Source organism: Oryzias latipes, chromosome 17, assembly GCF_053564925.1.
Source record: "Oryzias latipes strain Hd-rR chromosome 17, Olatipes_Hd-rR_3.1".
In the NCBI taxonomy this organism is placed as follows: domain Eukaryota; kingdom Metazoa; phylum Chordata; class Actinopteri; order Beloniformes; family Adrianichthyidae; genus Oryzias; species Oryzias latipes.
Window position 1 is genome coordinate 29,863,673 of NC_136253.1, and position 13,953 is coordinate 29,877,625.

Consider the following 13,953-nt stretch of genomic DNA (forward strand, 5'->3'; position numbering starts at 1 on the left):
ATTTTTTTTAACTCAAGTTACCTAAAATAAATGTAAAAATGTAAAGAGAAAACAATCAGATGGATTAGCAATAATCAGTGCAAAGTTGATCTAGAATGGAATACCTAAATTGATTCTAAAGAAGCAGAGTTACGGATGGAGTTTCAAGATTGATCTCTGCTTTTGACTGTTAGGTGATATTCTATAAGGTGGAAAAATGCTGCAGAGCAGGATTGATATCAGAGCAAATGTTTTCAAAAAAATGTTTTTTTCATTTCGTTGAACCAATTTTTTACCTGTTAGAAACCGCAGTGTCTGTAAGAGGAACTCAAGTAGAACGGTGGAGTTGCAGGGAGCAGAGGTGAAGAGGGTGGAGGACTTTTAAATAGTTGGGGTCAACAGTCCAGAGAAAATGAGAGTGTGGGGAAAGAGGTGTAGAGGTAAACAGGTGGAGGAAGGTTTCAGGCGGGATATTTGAACTATGAGTGTCAGCAAGAATGAAAGGAAAGGAGTAGAAAACTGTGGTGAAAGGAGCCGTGTTCTTGGTTTTGAGACTCTGATGCAGAGATAGGAGGCAGAGCTGGAGGCAGCAGAGATGATGATGTTGAGGTTCTTTTTGGGAGTGACGAGGATGGATAGGATCAGGAATCCATCAGAAAAACAGATCATGTAAGATGTTGGGGAGATAAATGCATGGAAGCAGGCAGAGATACGTCGGGAGGGGAAACGGTGATGATTTGTTAAAAGGATGCTGAGGTTGGAGCTACCAAGAATTACAAGAGGACCATAAGGAGGACGCAGAAAAGGAGGATGGTTGGTGTAAGCAAAGAGAAGGGAGAAAAGAAGGTTAGATGGAGGTGAAAATTGGAAAAAAAAAAAAAAGAAAAAAAGGCACAATGACGAACAGAAAAAGCTCAATAAAAAAAAAAACTGCAAAAACCTGTGGCCACAACCTGAGGGGAGATTTCATTTATCTGTCAGTTTTATAAACTGTTTCAGCATTCTATTTTTTCCCTTCTCCTCAATTTTTTACATATTTTTCTGAAAATTATATAAATCTCTAAATCATTGTTGAAAAGATCTGTTTTTTCCTCACAGTCCCTGTATATTTGTACCATTTAAAACTACTTTAATATTTCAGTTAAACTACCCAAAATAATAGGTTTGAGTTTCACTGTTTGTCTGCCTCTAAACACTGATGCTTTCTCAATAATTCCTAAGAGCTTTGTGTCATGGAACAGCAACTATATTAGTAAATTATTGGGTAATAGTCAGCCATTAAATTGATCCAAGTCATCTGTCTCATCCTGAGAGTTACTGATTTATTTTAAATAAAAGAAAATTGGTAATGATACATTAATTCCTCATGACTTAACCATTATTTGATCTTTCATTTCTCCCGTAATGAAAGATCATACGCTACAGTCGTGCGTTGCATCACTCTCTTAAGATTGCTTATTAATAATTACCGAATCACTTTCTCTGTATTGAGTTGTTTTTGTGCGCCCTTGAGCAAAGTAGTGGATCAAGCGCTCACACTGAACATGGGGAGGATCTTTGAAGGCAGAGTTGGAGATTAAAGCACAGCTACAAAACAAATAATGCAACGCACAGTTGAGCGTGGTTTAGAAACACTGAATATATAAAATAAAGCAAGAACACAAAACATTCCAAAAAAAGACCCACTCTGATTAAAATTGTGTTGTTGTTTTAACATCATTAGCATTAGCATGTTTTAACAGCACAGTACCATTACTGCTGCTACAAAAGTGATAAATGACATTCTTGTTGCTCTTGACAATAAGCAGTACTGTGCTGCACTCTTCATTGATTTATCAAAAGCATTTGACACTGTGGATCACATTGTGTTAAAACAAAGACTTATCAGTTTTGGCCTTTCAGATCATGCAGTCTCCTGGCTCACAAATTACATGAAGAACAGAACCCAATGTGTTAGACAGGACGGTTTGTGTTCTGAATTCTTAAATGTACACACGGGGGTGCCACAGGGTTCTGTATTAGGACCCCTCCTATTTGTCATGTATATAAATAATATAGATCAAAATGTGTCTCATGCAAATATGCATTTTTATGCTGATGACACAATTATTTACTGCTTTGACCCATCCCCTACCACTGCTGTTAAATATCTGCAAAAAGCTTTTGATACGGTACAGCACACATTTCTCCAGCTAAAATTAACGGTTAATGCAGACAAAACCAAATTAATGCTGTTCTGAAACTCTAGAAAAACACCACAGGGTTTCCTTACAGTTTCCACTCTAGAAGGAAATGAAATTGAGTTGGTTCACGTGTACAAATATCTGGGAATCTTGATTGATGATGCACTCTCATTCAAGCCCCACATTGAAAATCTTGTTAGGAAACTGAAATTGAAACTGGGTTTTTTATTTCGAAACAAGTGTTGTTTTTCATTTGGGATTAAAAAACGACTTGTCACAGCAACTTTCTTATCCATTTTAGATTATGGAGACCTTTTATATATGAATGCAACAGCCCAATGTTTGAGTAAGATTGATTCTGTGTATCACGCCGCTTTGAGGTTTGTGACAAACTGCAAGGCCTCGACTCATCATTGTGAACTGTACTCTCGAGTGGGATGGTCTTCTCTGTCCACCAGGAGGTTCACACACTGGTGCATTTTTATTTACAAATCTCTTCTTGGACTTTTACCTTCCTACATTTGCAGCCTGATCAAGCTGAGGACTGTGGAATCATACGGACTGCGCTCAAATGACCATCTATCGCTCGCCGTTCCATTTGCTCGTACAGAACTGGGGAAAAAGGCTTTTGTCTTTTCTGCCCCCTCCACATGGAACACTCTACAGAAAAGATGGAAATTAAAAGAACTCATTCCTCTGAATATTTTTAAATCCAAGCTGAAATTTGAGGAGAAAGTCACTTTTAACTGTACCTGTTTTACATGAGTTCTAATTTTTATTTGTTTTTAATGTTGACATTTTTATTGTAAATGTAATTTATTGTTTCCCCTCTAGCCAGGACTCCCTCGAAAAAGAGATTCTTAATCTCAATGGGACAATTCCTGGGTAAATAAAGGTTAAATGAAACATGTTCTTGTGCCATTTTTCTGATGATGGAAGACAAATTTAAGGAAAATTAAGCTAAAAAATTACATTTCTGAGTATTTCTTTTTTCAAATGTTTGTAAATCAGGAGCGGATAAAAAATGGCGTATGAAAAACAGCTTGGCGGGTCACAAGCTTCTGATGCGTCCATCTAGAGACAAATAAATCCATGTACGTCTTTGTTTGCCTCCTCCGAACTGCCGTCAGACTCAAACCTGTGAGGCTGGAAGGTTCCAATGCCAATGCACCAGTAATGTTAGGTTGGGGTCAGGAGGGGCTGTAGGCTAGTGAGGGAGTGCATATACAGAGAGTCCTCAGCAACAGGTAGGGAAAGGGGAGCGGAGTTCCTCTGCACCAGTGGTCCCGTCCACAACTCGGAGGTCACAGGATTTTTGACTTTGGCCCAAAAAAAGGCATAATTATAATCAAAGCACCACTGGGAACGCTTTGAAATTAGATCAAAAGTTGATCAGTCTTTAATGAAATGAGTTTCTTTTCTCAGACTTAGACCAAAACACTAATAGGGAAATAACGGGGAAAAACTCCAACTTTTTTATTCTGTTATATCTCCAAAGTATGAATGCCAGACAGACAGTGACGCCTTTGTCTTTAAGACATCAATGAGAAAGTGGAATCTTTTGTCTTTGAATCTGGGTGAGAAACCAGGAGGTGAATGTGAAGGCTGCAGAGGCGATCAAAGGGAACACAGATCAATTACCCACGCTTTGAATGAAGCATGGGAAATATTGATGAGGGTTCTGAAGAGTGAGGTAATCCCTCTGGGTTTCTTATCAGAAGGTCATTAGTACCAAATGGGAGCTGATTCCAATAATTTAAGAGACAAATGCAACGACACACAATAGTTTGCCAGAATTTCATCAGATGCTGCAAAGCTTTTAAACCCTGATGTGGATGAGTGCACTCACACACGAGGATGTCCTCCATTTTTTGTTAATCAGGTGGTAACATCTGTAACTACAAGAAATTGGACATAACTACTTCCCGCCCTTCTAGGTCAATCTAACAGTTGTTGCTTCTAATTGATAAAAAAAAGAAGTGAAGTTTTAAAGGAGGCTTGTTACCGCTCCTAAATGTACAGTCTGACATCTTTGTCCAAATATTTTAATCAGAAATATTTCCATCCATCACTTTTCTATACCGGCTTATTCCTGTTCAGACTCACCAGGTTCAGAATTATCAACATTGTAACATTGACAATAGTTTATGTAACATCCTCACTGACCTTTTTTTTTAAACTTCTTAAAATACATATTTATAGACAAGCATTTGACAGAGCATGAGATTCGAGTGGGATTTTATGATCCTATTTCTTTTATACTTTACTATGTTGCAACTTAACTGTTTTATTCTTTTAATAGTTTTAAGAATTTGAGCTTTTAATGTACAGCTGCCTTGTTTGGCCATAGTCATATTAAGACACCATATAAAACAACTGATTTTATGATTCAATCTATATCTAATCTATATTTATCTGTGCATATGGATGGATGGATGGATGGATGGATGGATGGATGGATGGATGGATGGATGACTTTATTAATCCCACAATGGGGAAATTTCATTTATCTGTGGCAGCAAGAACGACATTCAGAAATAATCTATATAATATAACATCAAAAAAGGACATCACAAATGACATTCATATTAAATAATTAAAAATTATTTAAAATTACCCGGTCGCTCGCAAATACTTTGTGAAGGACTGTATTTATGCAAGTAACACAATTAAATGTCATAAGGCAAAAAGCAGAAGGACACAATTAAAGTTCTTAAATATTACAAAAATAACTCAAAAACAGACGAACTAGATGTTTTTCTCTCTTCAAGAAAGACAAACTTAACTAAATAGTGTTGAGATAAGACTTTTTTGGAGCCACTGACCTTACGTTCTCTTGTAACCCATTTATACTCACTTTAAACAAAGGGGGTCTCTTCACGGCTGCTCCGCAGACAACCTTAAACTCTATTTGTGTTTCTGTTGTCTGTCTGATTGTTCTGTGATTTACAAAAACCAATTTTAATTTGGGGGGAATTTCCCCTTGAGGGATTTATACAATTCTGTTTCTTTCTTTTTTTTAACTTAGTTTTATTCCACAATCAAAGGTACAGAAACATCGAAACAAACATCACATACGCAATAAATAATGTTTATACTTAAATTCAAATTTAGTCTCAAAATATGAGCCATCTTTATTTTTAGTAATTTTTATAAAGCTGACCTGTATCAACTTTTTAAGCACAGATGTGGTTCTTAATTCTTCAAATAACAAACATGTCACATTTCATAAATTTTGGTAACTTTTAATGAAGCAATATAATTCCATCTATAGTTGGGTTTTTTTCTCGCAATAAAAAGTGGAAAAAAATAATGCTGCTTAGTAGCACAGCAGTAAAGATAATAGACAAAGCTAATCAATGCAAGACACATTTTTGAAAAAACAAAAGTTTACTTTTGTTGAACTGTTTATAAAAATACTAAAGTCAATGTTTTTGTTTTCATCTTTTATTTTATTTGGCTTTATACTGAACTAAGTACTTAAATATTGTTATTTAACTAAAAGGAAAAAGATTAATTCAAAATCAACTATGTCCAAACTAAAAAAAAAGTTCTGCATTTTATTTTGTAGGAGAACACTGAAATGCTTTAACATCAACCTTGAAATTTTTCAGAAGATACAGTAATTTAATTTAAATGAATACATTTGACCTAAGTTCACTGCAAAAAAGACTCAACCTTGTTTGACAATGAAAGTGTTCCTTTTGAAACTACAAGGCAAATTATATTATTAAAATGAATTCAATAAAGAAAAGTCCCAACCGATTTGAACAGAGTCTTTGTGCATGAACTTCACCATTTTACCGGCTGCTGATGCACACTGCAGTCCCACAATGCAAGAGAAGAGAAGCACTGATTGTTCTGTGACCGTGCGGGGAAATGTTCCTGCTGAACACCAGGAGGCGCCCAGGTGACTCCTCCAGCAAACTGCAGCTCAGGTGGAAGCTTCCATCTCATTACTCTTGAAAGGTTGGAAAGGCCACAGCGAGCCGCTCCATTGAACATCTGTTCAATTTTGAATTCCTCACCGTGAGTCAGGCAAACGTTATGCTAAATTAGTTTTAAAGCTCACATTTAGTGGCGGTGAATGCAAAACACCCCAGCCAAAAACAGCCAATTATCTGAAACACTCTGTATTGTGTTGCATCTACTTTGTTGTCAAAAGAGGAAATCAGGGTTATGGAAAACTTCTGGCTTTATTAGGTTAGAGTTGTTGTTTGTTTTTTAGCTGCACAAAGAGGCTGTTTCATAAAACCTTTTCCGGGATTGTTTGTTGTTTTATTTAACAAAGACATTGAAGTGGATTTGAGTTCTTATTTTGCTTGTTTTTATTTTTGAAAGCTGAACCAGAAAACCTTTCTGTTTACCGCTGATCTCTCTCATTTCTGTCCTGTAACCACAGCACGCACATGGCAGACTGTAGACTCTGCAAGGTCACAGAGAAACCCAGCAAGGAAACCTGATCTCTGATCTGGCTCTGTGGTGGGCTCTTCTAAATTTTCAATCATATGCATTCAAGTTGACACGCTGCAGCTCACTGCATTAGGACCTGAAATCTCACATTTTTCGGCGCAGGACTTTAAACATCATTGGTTATAACTCCATAACTACTAAAAAATTATAAAGTGCTGGACAATCCAGCGTATTAATTGAAAGCAATTCGGACACCGTGCTCACAACCTTTTTCTAACGGCAAATATGGCATTACCGATTTCCCAAATTAAAAACCTTATAAATGCGATCATTTTACGAGGACTATTTATGAATGCACTGTGCTGTGATGATAACTTGGATGGCTTATGAAAAAAAATTATGCATTTTTGTCCATAGAACACAAAACATTATGGTCCATATTTGCCAATCTAGTGTGCATTGATGCAAACTGATTTTTCGCAGAATTCTGGGAAATGTCTGGGGTACTCAATTTTTGGAAATGTAGATTTGGACACCCCTACATAACGGTGAATGCACATTATTTAGTGAGTGGGGAAGGAATTCTGACACAACCAGAGAGTTTACTCACCGCTGAGCCACTTAGCATCCGGATCATGGATGTGAAGGTCTGGACCAAAGACATCTTCTATGGTTATCTTCTTTTTAAGGGCGAGGCTGTCGTCTTCACCTGTCAGGTGAGGAAGCAAAAGAAAAATACATAAATGATAAGATGTTGAAGGAATAATTTGAACGTTCTGTCAAGTTTTGATTAAACTTAAATTTTTGGTTCTTCCTGTTTTAGCAAAAGTGATGAAAAATACATAATTTTCAACCACTGCTGTTGTTTTTATGATTTGAGAGCCCATAAATCCTAATCTTTTTCTCCGCTGTGTATTTGTGTCTTACACAAAAATTAAAATGAGGAATTGGACAAAGAGAGAAGTTCCGATATGTGTGAAATGTTTATTTTGTTATTTATTTATTTTTTTTAAACTTGTCCTGTCCAACAACTAAGCAAACAAATGAGAGCTGAAAGCCTTTTGTGTTGGACATATTTTACTTTTACAACAGGGGTTATGAATCTTCTGATACACCAGATGTATATTTAAATAAACCGCTTTTGTAATTTCAACTAAACTTTATTCATGTTAATTATATTTGTAAATATTTTTTGTTGGACCGGACGGAAAAGAAAAGGAAGAAAGAAGAGAGAGGGATGACAGATAAGGGGAGGGGGGGAGGGGGGTGATTAGATAGATAGATAGATAGATAGATAGATGACTTTATTAATCCCACAATGGGGAAATTTCATTTATCTGTGGCAGCAACACGACATTCAGAAATAATCTATATAATATAACATCAATAAAGGACATCACAAATTACATTTATATTAGATAATTAAAAATATTACTAAAATTATTATGAAAAATTATTATCAAAAATGAGATTCTTATTAAATAAAGAAATAAATATTAAATAAATACAGCTGCAAAAGTGTAAAAAACATGCGGTCTGCAAAACATGTAAACTGTAAAGAAACATTACAAATTTTTCAAAATACAGAAATAACTAATGAAGTTCACACCAAGAACAAAAACAAACAACTGTTCAGGAACAAAAAACAATTTAAAATTGAAAAACAACAACTACAACAAAAGTAAATGAATCAATGACTAAACAGAAAAACACCCCTGGGACCGTGGAGTGTCACTTTGACACGGTGTTGTACAGTCTGATGGCTGTGGGGAGGAATGACCTGCGGTAGCGCTCCTTCTTACACTGAGGGTGCAACAGTCTTGTGCTGAAGGAGCTGGTCAGCGCCTCTACAGTTTTGTGCAGGGGGTGGGAGGGGTTATCCATGATGGATGTCAGCTTAGCTAACACCCTCCTGTCCACCACCTCCTCGATGGACTCAAGTGTGCAGCCCAGGACAGAGCCGGCCCTCCTAACCAGTTTGTTAAGCCTCTTCAAGTCTCTGCCTGCACTGCCCCCCGCCCAGCACACAATTCCATAAAGGACCACTGAGGCCACCACAGTGTCGTAAAAGGTCCTCAGCAGCTGTCTGCACACGCCAAACGACCTCAGTCTCCTCAGCAGGTGAAGGCGACTCTGGCCTCTCCTGTACAGAGCATCCGTGTTGTTGGACCAGTCCAGTCTGTTGTTCAGGTGAACACCCAGATATTTAAATGTGTCCACGACCTCAATGTCTGAAGCCTGGATGTTCACCGGTGACAGTGATGGTGAGGACCTCTTGAAGTCCAGTATCAGCTCCTTTGTCTTGCTGGTGTAACTTCACACCAGCTAACAAAGTCAGTGATGACCCCCCTGTACTCCTGCTCATCCCCCCCTGATACACAGCCCACAATGGCACTGTCATCTGAGAACTTCTGCAGATGACAGTGGTGGGAGTTGTAGGTGAAGTCTGATGTGTACAGGGTAAACAGGAATGGGGAGAGCACAGTCCCTTGAGGTGCCCCCGTGCTGATTATAGTATTAGATTATAGTATTAGTATTATTAGATTATAGTAGCGAGGGTAAGATCATGTCAGAAAGCAACGAGTTGCTGGAGCTTTATAATCACAACTGACGGGATAAGATGCAGGAAAAATCTAAAATGGGCGGGACCTATCCACACACACACAAATGTTACAAACACACCTGTTGGCTCCAAAACTGTTCGCACACAAACAAGTCTACATGGACATACTACCACTAACATTCACACACGCTTACTTATGCATTCAGACGCACATGTGAAACATTTCATTCAGTCACGCAAACTGTTTGTGCAAAGGTGAGATGGCACCTGTGCTCGAGTGAGTGTTTATATTCTTCTGGGGTGGATGATGGAATGTAAAAAGAGGGAAAGAACCAAGCCGCCCCCCCACCAAGGCCCCCACCGGAGCAGCAGCGGCAGCCAGGACCCCCCAACACCCGTACAGTACAGCAGGTACAGAAGGACTGCCCGCCGGGCAACCACATCTGCCACCCCGGGCAGGGCCAGCGGGACCGCCACAGCGGCCCCCAATGCCAGAAAGCAGGGGGGCGCAGGGGGTAGAGAGGGAAATCCCCAGGCCGACCCATAGAGCAGCCTCCCCACCACGCCCAACGACGGGCCCTGCCCCAGGGGGGCACCCCAAGCCCCAGACAGACAGCCCACCACCACCCAGGAGTCCTGAGCATCCCCCCGCCCCAGCCCCAGGCACAAGTCAAGGCACCCCAGGGAAGACCCGCCCCCATGCTCCAGGCAGCCCCCCCCAGGCCACGGTTAGTCTAGGAGAGAGCAAGGCAGGGGGCGGCCCTTCCGCCCAGGAGGAGGACGCCCAAGAGAAGCGAGGGTCCCCAAGGGGTGTCATAAATATGGCCCGACCAGGCTCACCCGCAGTTGGAAAATATGAAGAAGTCCAGCGCCCATGGGCCAGGACCCACGCCACCGGGACACGGACACCCCCAGGCTCAGATGTGATATGATCCCTGGCTCCCGGATATGTGTGAAATGTTGCCATGTTTTCTGTGCCCACTATGAGATAATCCGATGGCGTGTTCTTCTTGAACCGAATCTGTAACCATTTTTGTATTTTGTCGCTACAAATACATAATGTAAAACCTTGTTTATGAATGTTAAATACACTGAGAAAACTTCCTCTCCGGTAAGGAGGAAAGGGAGAAAGCCGATTCCCAGCAGGAGGCTAATTGTATCTGATGTGCAGATCTGAAAAACGACTGGAGCTATTACTGTATAATCATCTCCATTAAACAGGCCAGGACGTCTTAATACTTTAAAACATCCATTATCAGAAAGATGATTCTGTGCCATTCTAAAGCTAGCATCCAGGCTCCATCCAAAGATACCTAAAAAAAAACAAGTGTTGGCCTACTGAAAGGTCGTCGGATAGCTGCCTGCAGAAAACTGCAGTTGTATGACTCGGCAATATCAAATACTATTCGTGTGTGAAGAAAACTGTATGCTAAAACCTCTAAATTGGTGTGTCTGAGCGCTCTTCTCTCTTATCACCATGGATACATGCCTATTATGGTTTCCCATAAATAAAGCAGGCTTCAGTGACATTTGTTGGAGTGTTATGTCATGGCTCCAATGAAATGGACAGATGATTTTCTCTCAAAATTTTCAGACCTCGTTTTTGTGTTGCTGTGTATCTCTAATGTAAATTCCTGTCTATTACTGTAACCTGCAACCCCTTTGGCCAAACCGTACATTTACCAAGGCCAATTATCGAAATTGTAGTTGTTTTCCAGAAGCCTGTGGCTGTTCTGTAAAAAAAAATCAAACTTGTAACTTGTGATAAAATGCAAACTTATTTTCAAGGCAACTATTTTTTGTATAAACGATTTATAAATGAAATATTTTGTTGGTTAGACACTGCAAACAAAAGCGTTTTCACAAAAACATAGTGAGCCTGATATGAGTCTGAAAACTTTCTAGGTGTTTTTATTAATTTTTTTATTAAAGTTGATGCTAAAGTCTGTGCCTTAAAAAAAAACTTTAATACTTGACATTTATTGAAAACCTAGATAAAATATTGCAAGACCTGCAGTTAAGAACACTTTCCTTGTCATAAAAATGTAGAAAATGTGCAGACCTGACAACCTGACTCTCTTAAAGAAGTAGGGGGTATTGTCGGGTGAGTTTTATTCTTTGAATCTGAAAGGTTCAGACTTATTTTTATTTTGCAGAAAAATAGAGACTTTTTTTCCCCCAGAGACAAAATCGTAGGAAATAAACCAGGTCTCACAGCAAAAGAGAGAAGTTCTGCTTCCTTTAGTATGTTTAAGAATTCAGTGTGTGTTAGAGTTAAGTTTAACTGTTTTTTTTGACAGTTGGGTATTTGTAACATTTTAGTAGAATTTGTAGCAGTTTATTATTTGAACCATTTTATGATTTGTAAGTTCAGTATTTGTAAGAGTTTAAAATTTAGCAAAGGTTTAGTATTATAACAGTTTTCTATTTGTAACAGTTTAGTATATTTAGCTGTTTAGTCTTTTTAACAGATATGAGCTTGTAAAAGTTCACAAATGTATTATTTGTAACAATTTTTTTTCTGCAGCAATTAAGAATTTGTAGCAGTTTAGAATATTGGGTCCTACACCAGTTCCTGACTTTGTAACAGTTTATTTTTTGCAGCAGTTTAGAATTTTTCAGTTTTGTAACAGTTTTGAAACTGTGAGAGGTTAGAATTACTTTTTTTACACATTTACACGTTTAAGATGTTACAACAGCTTTTTTGCAACAGTTTAGAATTGGTAAGTACATCTTGTGTCAGATATGCAAAAGCAGAGATTCCTTTCAGAAGATGCTCCATTGCTTTGCGTGAAAACAGTCTTCTCCAAACACGCAGGTCCTGAACAGGATCTTCACTTTTTAAGAACAGGCTGAAATATAAGCCCGACCAAAAAGTTTTGTTTGTGTTAAAAACCTGGAAAAAGTCTTTTCATAATGAACCCATTAAGTGAAGTGCAGTCCCTTGGTTGCATTTGCTTTAAGTGTGATACATACTGGGGGTGAGAAGAATTACAGAAGTGACAATCAGGGAGCAGATGATTAGGATGACCAGCAGGGCGATTGCAATTCCCTTCCAGTTCCTCTGAGGCGGCGCACTGCCCACCAGGTCCTGAAAAACAAATTAATGATGTAAAATAAAAAGTAAAACTAGATTCCTTTAAGCAAACGCAAAACATCCATTAAATTATTTTCCTCACACAGACAAACAGATGATGATGAAACATGCGGCAGCTGGGAACCCCCAACACAAATGACCTTGGACAGTTTTGGTTTCATCATAAGTGAAGCAAAAGAATTTTTACCGTCTCTGTCGGAGGCTAGGGATGGCCATAGGACAGCTCATTCTGTGTCAGACAGAGGCCGACGGCTCAGCCACTTGTGTGTGGTAACGATGTATAATCGAGCCGTTCCCTGCTGCTTGCATACGAAGAGTCCCTGCAGCTTTGCCTGATAGCCAGAGTGGAGCACTGCCTCTGAGCTGACACAACGGGCAGAATAATGAGCTGCTCTCTTCACACAACTCAGCAGATGGTAGATGGCAAATCAGTGCCGTGTGAAACACATCTACTGCAAAAATCCACAGGCCATACAAAACATTTTTAGAGGAAGCTGCAGTCAGACAGACCCAGATGCCCGATCAACTCGCCTTTGGATGATTTTGATCAAAAGGCAACTTGAGTGTTGTTACAGAGTCTTTTTTTGAGTAAGAGGGCATCCACTTTGACGGTCCATTAGACATCCATGGAAACGGATGGAGTTGTAAATTGACTGTCAGTCACAACATCCAACAGATATGTCAAGTATTTCTATTTGCTCCAGTCTTACTTTATGAACGGACTTCCATTGTTTTTTTTGGTGGATGAAATCAAGCACTCTCTCAGCACAACAACTCGCGCTGAACACAATAATGAAGTGTGAAGCTATGGACTAATGAAACAATAGTTAATTAGAGGGCTGCTCTTTCCCAAGTACCCCGCTTTTTACACTCAAATTAGGCAAAATTTCCACACCACACCATTTCTATTCAAAAGACAGCAATTAAACAGGATTTTTTTTAAATAAGAGCTTTATTGAAAATATAGAAATAAAAAGCTGTGAATCTATTTATTTGAATTGGGTTTTCTTTAAGTTTTACTCAAATGATTGCACAGACATTCATTGAAACGTACAGTACATATGAGGAAATGGCCTTTGAGAGAGACAGAACAGAATAATTAATCCAAATTTGAACGAATTTTGGCACATAATTTGTGAAATTAGCCAGTTCTGATGTGGATTACTATAACCTATTAATGGCTAACATCATTAATGAATACTGGCCATTGAAGGATGGTAGTGATAAAGTATTATTTTGTATTCAAGCCACCAACTGCAATATATCACTAATTTATGAATACGTATGTAAGGGACGGAAATAAATGTTTTTGTTCCTTCCTTTATGAGCTACTGTTGATTAAAAACAATATCAAATGTTTACAGCTGAAACCTATCTTTTCTGAAATCATTAACAAACAGTTAAAGTCCCATTAACAGTCACACACCTAGCTGTATGAAAGGAGCTAAACTACTGACTGATTGGTTAGCAGCTTCCCTTGGATCAACTCCAAGTTTACCTATTGTACTATTAATATTAATTATTGCACTTGTTTAATATAATTGTTTTTATTTACGGAATGATCTATTTTTTTTCTAATTTAATTTAGTTTTGTTATGTTGTATTCTAGTCAACACTTGTCAACTCTTTTCCAATATATCTTTATGTGGTCCTTAACAGCTGAGCTGAGAGAATTACATATTAACAAGTTAATATATCAACTCTAAAAGGCTTGAATT

General features: G+C 38.5%; 1 protein-coding gene across 5 annotated transcripts in view; it reads right to left on the minus strand.

Annotated features, from left to right (window-relative positions):
- LOC101162554 (A-type potassium channel modulatory protein DPP6) overlaps positions 1 to 13,953 on the minus strand; it is an 88,243-nt gene that overhangs the window by 19,522 nt on the left and 54,768 nt on the right. For 4 of the 5 annotated variants that reach the window (XM_020711112.3, XM_078935225.1, XM_011486874.4 and 1 more), the window contains 2 exons: positions 12,115 to 12,229; positions 7,186 to 7,284 (listed from right to left, as the gene is read on the minus strand). In XM_020711112.3, coding sequence (XP_020566771.1) covers positions 7,186 to 7,284; positions 12,115 to 12,229 — 214 coding nt within the window. Of the gene's footprint in view, positions 1 to 7,185; positions 7,285 to 12,114; positions 12,230 to 12,422; positions 12,630 to 13,953 lie in introns of those variants that run through there. The other variant, XM_078935226.1, reaches the window with a different exon arrangement.